This window comes from Prionailurus bengalensis, chromosome D1, assembly GCF_016509475.1.
Source record: "Prionailurus bengalensis isolate Pbe53 chromosome D1, Fcat_Pben_1.1_paternal_pri, whole genome shotgun sequence".
Lineage (NCBI taxonomy): Eukaryota > Metazoa > Chordata > Mammalia > Carnivora > Felidae > Prionailurus > Prionailurus bengalensis.
In genome coordinates, this window is record NC_057346.1 from 63,020,394 (window position 1) to 63,029,132 (window position 8,739).

Here is an 8,739-nt window from a genome sequence, read left to right on the forward strand (position 1 = left end):
TAAGTGTGAAGCCTGGTGCCAGATGTGTGTTGTGATTTTCCATAAACCCTGTAACGCTGCTGATACTCTGTCTCGCAAACTTTTTCTGGGGTGGGCTGGCACCTGGCCACAGTCTCCAGGCACGGGCAGCAGCAGGGTCCAGCAAGCATTCCTGAGTGCAGCCAATATTTGGCCATTGCTCATTCGGCCATTGCTCAGTGAGACCCTCCTGCAGAGGGGCAGAGCGGGTCAAAGCCACAGTCCTTCGGAAGTAAGGGGCCGGGGAAAATAGCTGCATCTGAGACAAAACTCGGGAGAGAGGTACTGCCTGGAGCCTGGTCACAGAGAATGAAAAAGCAGAGAGTCGATGAGAGCTTAAGACAGAGGACCGGGGCACAATTGCTGATCTGGGAGAACAGACTGGGTAGCTGGATGGCGCCATTTTCACCACTCCCACGCATGCGCGTATGCACCTACAAGCACCTAAACAATCCACCCAAGTAGGCTAGCAGCGCCATCTAGTGGAGAGCAGAGCTGTTACGCTCAGCCCCTCCCAAATAGGCCAACTTTGGTCTTCAAACACAAGCCTCACTGACAGCTTGATTCATGGACTATAAAGAGCTACATAGACTGACTTCTAAGGGAAAACAAAGCAATTTCAGTCCTACTTCAATCTGTTAGCAAGTTCATCTATTCAATATTCTTTCTTTTTTTTCTTTTTATCTTTTACATTCTTTTTCTTGAATACAGAAAGAAAAATTCATTTTTATTTCCAATTTTTATTAAAATATTAAGATAGTAATGTTTTATTACAATATTTTTTACTTTTGTGTAATTTTTTTCAATTTATACTTTACTTCCATCATTTTATTTTAGTCTATTTCAGTTTATTCACCTTTTCAAATTTTCAATTTCCTTTTTTATTTTTCTTTCTTTTTTCTTCTCTTTTCCCTTTCTTTTCTTTTTCTTGAATGCAGAAAGAGAAAAACTTCATTTTTACTTTCAATTTCTATTAAAAATATTCTTATTTAATTTTAATTACTGTATTTTTGCTTTTATGGCAATTTTTTCAAATTCTATTTTACTTCCATAATTTTATTTTAGTCTACTACAGTGTATTCACTTTTTCAAATTTTCAAACGATTTCTTTTTTCTTTTTTTTATCTTTTTCCTCTTTTTCATTTTTTTCTTGAATATAGAAAACAAAAATATTCATATTTATTTTTAATTTTTATGGAAAATATTTTTCTTAAATTTTTTTCTACTATATTCTTTACTTTTGTGTATATTTTTTCTAATTTATTTTACCCCATCATCTCATTTTAGTCTACTTCAATGTATTCATTTTTTCAAATTCTCAAACGATTTCTTTTTTTTTCCTTTTCTCCCCCGTCTTTTTTCTTTCTCTAATCTGTCAAACAACTTTCACTACCCAGACCAAAACACACGTAGACCAACACCCAGACCAAAACACGTCATCTATTCGATTTCTGTGTTTTCTTAATTTTTAATTTTAATATTTTTTAATTTTAATTTCAATTTTTCTACCTCATTAATTCCTTTTCTCCCTTCAAAATGACAAAACAAAGGAATTCATTCCAAAATAAAGAGCACGAAGAAACGACAGCCAGGGATTTAACCAACACAGACACAAGCAAGATGTCTGAACCAGAATTTAGAACGACGATAATAACAATACTAGCTGGAGTCAAAAACAGATTAGACTCCCTTTCTGCAGAGATAAAAGTAGTAAAAAATAGCCAGCATGAAATTAAAAATGCTATAACTAAGCTGCAATCATGGATCGATGCAGCGGCGGCAAGGATGGATGAGGCAGAACAGAGAATCAGCAATATAGATGACTAACTTATACAGAATAATGAAGCAGAAAAAAAGAGGGAGATTAAGGCAAAAGAGCACAATTTAAGAATTAGAAAATCAGTGACTCATTAAAAAGGAACAACATCAGAATCATAAGGGTCCCAGAAGAGGAAGAGAGAGAATAGGGGTAGAAGGGTTATGTGAGCAAATTATAGCGGAAAACTTTCCTAACCTGGGGAAAGACACAGACATCAAAATCCAGGAAGCACCGAGGACCCCCATTAGATTCAACAAAAACCGACGATTAATAAAGCATATCATAGTCAAATTCACAAAATACTCAGGCAAAGAGAGAATCATAAAGCAGCAAGGGGAAAAAAGTCCCTAACCTACAAGGGAAGACAGATCAGGTTTGCAGCAGACCCATCCACAGAAACCTGGCAGGCCAGAAAGCAGTGGCAGGATATATTCAGTGTGCTGAATCAGAAAAATATGCAGCCAAGAATTCTTTATCCAGCAAGGCTGTCATTCAAAATAGAAGGAGAGATAAAAAGTTTCTGAGACAAAAATTAAATGAGTTCGTGACCAGTAAATGAGCCCTGCAAGAAATTTTAAGGGGGGACTCTCTGAGGGGAGAAAAGATAAATATATAAACATATATATATATATATATATATATATATATATAGACACACACACACACACACACGCACACACACAAATAAATATTACCAAAAGCAACAAAAGATTAGAAAGGACCAGAGAACACCACAAGAAAGTCCAACTCTACAAACATCATAATGGCAGTAAATTCCTATCTTTCAGTACTCACTCTAAATGTCAATGGACTCAATGCTCCAATCAGAAGACATAGGGTAACAGAATGGATAAGAAAACAAGATCCATCTATATGCTGTTTACAAGAGACCCACTTTAGACCTAAAGACACCTACAGATTGAAAATAAGGGATGTACAACCATCTATCATGCTAATGGTGAACAAAAGAAAGCTGAGTAGCCATACTTATATCAGACAATCTAGACTTTAAAATAAAGACTGTATCAAGAGATGCAGAAGGGCATTATATCATATTCAAGGGGTCTATCCACCAAGAAGACCTAACAATTGTGAATATTTATGTGCCAAATGTGGCAGCACCCAAATATATTAATCAATTAATCACAAACATGAAGAAACTCATCAATAGTAATACCATAATAGTAGGAGACTTCAACACCCCACTCACAGCAATGGACAGATCATCTCATCAAAAAATCAACAAGGAAACAATGGCTTTGAATGACACACTGGACCAGATGGACTTAACAGATATATTCAGAACATATCATCCTAAAGCTGCAGAATATACATTCTTCTCCAGTGCACATGGAACATTCTCCAGAATAGACCATATACCAGTACACAAATCATCCCTAAGTACAAAAAAGATCAAGCTCATACCGTGCGTATTTTCAGACCACAATGCTATGAAACTCGAAATCAATCACAAGAAAAAATTTGGAAAGGTAACAAATACTTGGAGACTAAAGACATCCTACTAAAGAATGAATGGGGTAACCAAGCAGTTAAAGAGGAAATTAAAAAGTATATGGCAGCCAATGAAAATGATAACACCACAACCCAAAATCTCTGGAACGCAGCAAAGGCAGTCATAAGAGGAAAGTATATAGCAATCCAGGCCTTCCTAAAGAAGGAAGAAAGATCTTAGATACACAACCTAACCTTACACCTTAAGGAGCAAGAACAGCAAATAAAACCCCAAACCAGCAGAAGACAGGAAATAATAATGATCAGAGCAGAAATTAATGCTATAGAAACCCCCCCCCAAAAAACAGTAGAACAGATCAATGAAACCAAAAGCAGGTTCTTTGAAAGAATAAAATTGATAAACCACTAGCCACTTTGATCAAGAAGAAAAAGGAAAGGACCCAAATAAATAAAACCAAGAATGAAAGAGGAAAGATCACAACCAACACAACAGAAATAGAAACAATAATAAGAGAATATTATGAGCAATTATATGCCAATAAAATGGGTAATCTGAAGAAATGGACAAATTCTTAGAAACATATATACTACCAAAACTGAAACAGGAAGAAATAGAAAATTTGAACAGACCCATAACCAGTAAGGAAATCGAATTAGTAATCAAAAATCGCCAAAAAGCAAGAGTCCAGGGCCGGATGGCTTTCCAGGAGAATTTTGCCAAACATTTAAGGAAGAGTTAACACCTATTTTCTTGAAGCTGTTCCAAAAAATAGAAATGGAACGAAAACTTCCAAACTCTTCCTAGGAAGCCAGCATTACCTTGATTCCAAAACCAGAGACCCCACTAAAAAGGAGAAATATAGATCAATTTCCCTTATGAACATGAATGCAAAAATCCTTATCAATATAGTAGCCAACCAGATCCAACAATACACTAAAAAAGTTATTCACCACGACTAAGTAGGATTTATACCTGGGATGCAGGGCTGGTTCAATATCTGCAAAACAATTAACGTGATCATCACATCAATAAAAGAAAGGACAAGAACCATATGATCTTCTCAATAGATGCAGAGAAAGCATTTGACAAAATACAGCACCCTTTCTTGATAAAAACCCTCAAGAAAATAGGGATAGAAGGAGCATATTTCGAGATCATAAAAGCCATATATAAATGACCCAATGCTAATATCATCCTCAATGGGGAAAAACTGAGAGCTTTCCCCCTAAGGTCAGGAACAACACAGGGATGTCCACTCTCGCCACTGTTGTTCAACATAGTATTGGAAGTCTTAGCCTCTACAATCAGACAACACAAAGAAATAAAAGGCATCCAAATCAGCCAGGAGGTGGTCAACTTTCACTTTTCACAGATGACATGATACTCTATATGGAAAACCCAAAAGACTCCACCAAAAACTTCTAGAATTGATTCATGAATTCAGCAAAGTTGCAGGATATAAAATCAATGCACAGAAACGGTTGCATTCCTACACACTAACAATGAAGTGACAGAAAGAGAAATCAAGGAATCAATACCATTTACAGTTGCACCAAAACCCATAAAATACCTAGGAATAAATCGAACCAAAGAGGTGAAAAATCTATACGCTGAAAACTATGGAAAGCTTATGGAAGACATTGAAGAAGATACAAAAAAATGGAAAAAGATTCCATGCCCCTGGATAGAAAGAACAAATATTGTGAAAACGTCGATACTACCCAAAGCAATTTACATATTCAATGCAATCCCTACCAAAGTAACACCAGCATTCTTCACAGAGCTAGAACAAATAATCCTAAAATTTGTATGGAACCAGAAAAGACCCTGAATAGCCACAGCAATCTGGAAAAAGAAAACCAAAGCAGGAGGCATCACAATCCCAGACTTCAAGCTATACTACAAAGCTGTAATCATCAAGACAGTATGGTACTGGCACAAGAACAGATACTCAGATCAATGGAACAGAATAGAGAACCCAGAAATGGACCCACAAATGTATGGCCAACTAATCTTTGACAAAGCAAGAAAGAATATCCAATGGAATAAAGACAGTGTCTTCAGCAAGTGGTGCTGGGAAAACTGGACAGCAACATGCAGAAGAATGAACCTGAACCACTTTCTTACACCATACACAAAAATAAACTCAAAATGGATGAAAGACCTCAATGTAAGACAGGAAGCCATCAAAACCCTTGAGGAGAAAGCAGGCAAAAACCTCTTTGGCCTTGGCCGCAGCACCTTCTTACTCAACACATCTCTGGAGGCAAGGGAAACAAAAGCTAAAATGAACTACTGGGACCTCATCAAAATTAAAATCTTCTGCACAGAAAGGGAAACAATCTGCAAAACTAAAAGGCAACCCACAGAATGGGAGAAGATATTTGCAAGTGACATATCAGATAAAGGGTTAGTATCCAAAATCTATAAAGAACTTATCAAACTCAACACCCAAAAAACAAATAATCTAGTGAAGAAATGGGCAAAAGACATGAATGGACACTTCTGCAAGGAAGACATCCAGATGGCCAACCGACACATGAAAAAATGTTCAACATCTCTCATCATCAGGAAAATACAAATCAAAACCACAATGAGATACCACCTCACACCTGTCAGAATGACTAACATTAACAACTCAGGCAAAAACAGATGTTGGCGAAAATGCAGAGAAAGAGGATCTCTTTTGCATTGTTGGTGGGAATGCAAGCTGGTGCAGCCACTCTGGAAAAGAGTATGGAGGTTCCTAAAAAAAACTAAAAATAGAACTACCCTGCGACCCAGCAATTGCACTACTAGGCATTTATCCACAGGATACAGGTGTGCTGTTTTGAAGGGACACATGCACCCCCATGTTTATAGCAGCACTATCAACAGAGCCAAAGTATGGAAAGAGCCCAAATGTCCATCAATGGATGAATAAAGAAGATGTGGTATATATATAGAATGGAATATTACTCGGCTATCAAACATATGAAATCTTGCCATTTGCAACTACATGGATGGAACTGGAGGGTATTATACTAAGTGAAATTAGTTAGTCAGAGAAAGACAAAAATCATATGATTTCACTCATATGAGGACTTTAAGAGACAAAACAGATGAACGTAAGGGAAGGGAAACAAAAATAATATAAAAACAGGGAGGGGGACAAAACAGAAGACACCCATAGATATAGAGAGCAAACTGATGGTTACTGGAGGGGTTGTGGGAGGGGGGATGGGCTAAATGGGTCAGGGGCATTAAGGAATCTACTCCTGAAATCATTGTTTCACTATACGCTAACTAATTTGGATGTAAATTTTAAAAAATTAAAAATACAATTAAAAAAATATAAAGTCCCTATGCATCATAAATACAATTACCCATTATCAATTTCTATTCCCTGGGTTAGTTGTTATCCATTTTACCTCTTACAACCTTCTCAGTAGTTTCTGGATTCCCTGCTTGATCTCTTTGGTCCTCACACCATAAACAATGGGGTTCAGAGCTGGGGGGATGAGGTGGTGCAGGATGTTGAGCAGGATGGGGACATCTGGGGGAATTCTCTTCCTGGCCAGGTTAGTGATGACCAGAACCAGCAGGACGGTGCTGAAGAAGAGGATGAGGATGAAGTGGGAACCGCACGTGCTCAGGGCCTTGGCCGCAGCACCCTCAGCCTTGATCCTTAGCACAGCTTTCAGGATGAAGGAGTAGGAGAGAACAATAAGGATGAGGTCAGAGCCCAGGAGGGTCCAGCCTGCCACAAACTGGTAGAGCCGGTTGAAGGTGATATCATCACAGGAGAGTTTGGACACAGACAGGTTAGTGCAGATGCAGTTCTTGATGATGTTCCCTGCACAATATCTGAGTCGGGAAGAAAGGACTGGAACAGGAAGCAAAAAGAGGCCATTCCGGGCCACAACAAATATGGTAGCTCTAACCACAAAATGGTCGGTGATTATGGATGGGTATCGGAGTGGGTGGCAAATGGCCACATAGCGGTCATAGGCCATGACCATGAATGTGCAGGACTCCATGGCAAGGAAGCAATTCATGATGAACATCTGGAGGAAGCAGGCAGAAAAGCTGATGGACCTGAGGTCAAACCAGAAGATGGCCAGGACCTTGGGGATGACAGTCAGGCAGAGCACGATGTCCAGCAGGGAGAGGAGGCTGAGCAGGTAGTACATGGGCTCGTGCAGAGAGGCCTCCAGCTGGATGGTGAGCAGGAGGGTGGCGTTGGCCCCCATGGCCAGGAGGAAAAGGAGGCTGAGGGGCAGAGACAACCAATGCTGCCAACTCTGGTAGTTAGGGAAGCAGATGAGGAGGAATTCGGAGACTGGAGCAGTGGAGTAGTTGCTGGGTGAGGCCATGTAAAGTATTCTGTACAAGTTAAAAATCCAGAGTCCCTTAAAATGTAGGACAAAATACATTAACATAGAAAATATGTGTTCTATATGTAGTAAAATTCAGGTTTCCATGGGTCTCTTAACCTATCTCAATGAAGTTTTTGAATAATCAATATCATCACCATCATCATCATCATCACCATATCAATATTTCCTGACATTAACTGAACAGTTACCATGTGCTACACATTACGCCGAATGTTTATATTCATTAGCACATTTAGTCCTTTAAATAAACACTTAAGAGTAATAATATTGTTATCCTAATTTTCCAGATAATTAAAAGGAACAAAGAGGGGCAAACTTTTTTGATAAAAATTATACATCCAGTAAGTACTGAAGCCAAGTCTGTGACAAAAGAGTCTGACTCTAAAGTCTCTGCTTGCAGCCACTATACATTGTTTAGCCTCAACAAGCACAATTACTTACTAAGCCCCACTTTCCTTCAGAGTTTAGGACTAGCTTATGGAGAGCTCTGTTCAGCAGAATACATGGAGGTCCTAGAAAAGCCCAGCCCCCTAATCTATATATGTGGACAGGGCCTGACTTCAGGGTTTCCAATTTTTATTCTTTAGGAAACATTGGAATGGAGGTAGGGCATCCCTTGACTCCACCCAAGAAGAATAATATCTTCTAGTACCAAACAGGATTTCACTTTTTTTTAAGTTTATTTATTTATTTCGAGACAGAGAGAATGCACAGGAGTGGGGGAAGAGCAGAGACAGAGGGAGAGAGAATCTCAAGTAGGCCTCACATCTAGCATGGAGCCCAATGCAGGGCTCGAACCCACAAAGCATAAGATAATGGCCTGAGCCGAAAGCAAGAGTCCCACATTCAACCAACTGAGGCACCCAGGTGCCCTAGGATTTCACTTTTAAAAGCACAGTGTTTATCACTCTTACTAGGTTATTTCCTGTGTTTCTCTTTGTGCTTTGTGCTCTCAAGAGTGCTTTCTTTTGTTTGGATTCCTTAGAAAAGTCTTACAATTTCAGGGGTACATTAAGAGTCTGACTTGGGTTCAGGTCATGATCTCACCA

General features: G+C 38.7%; 1 protein-coding gene across 1 annotated transcript; it reads right to left on the reverse strand.

The window, feature by feature from the left end:
• Nucleotides 1–6,558: 6,558 nt before the first annotated feature.
• Nucleotides 6,559–7,678, reverse strand: LOC122482635 (olfactory receptor 56A4). The gene has a single exon (XM_043578951.1). It carries the CDS (start codon nt 7,664–7,666, stop codon nt 6,725–6,727), a length of 942 nt encoding a protein of 313 aa, XP_043434886.1. The 5' UTR covers nt 7,667–7,678; the 3' UTR covers nt 6,559–6,724.
• Between the last annotated feature and the right edge of the window lie 1,061 nt (nt 7,679–8,739).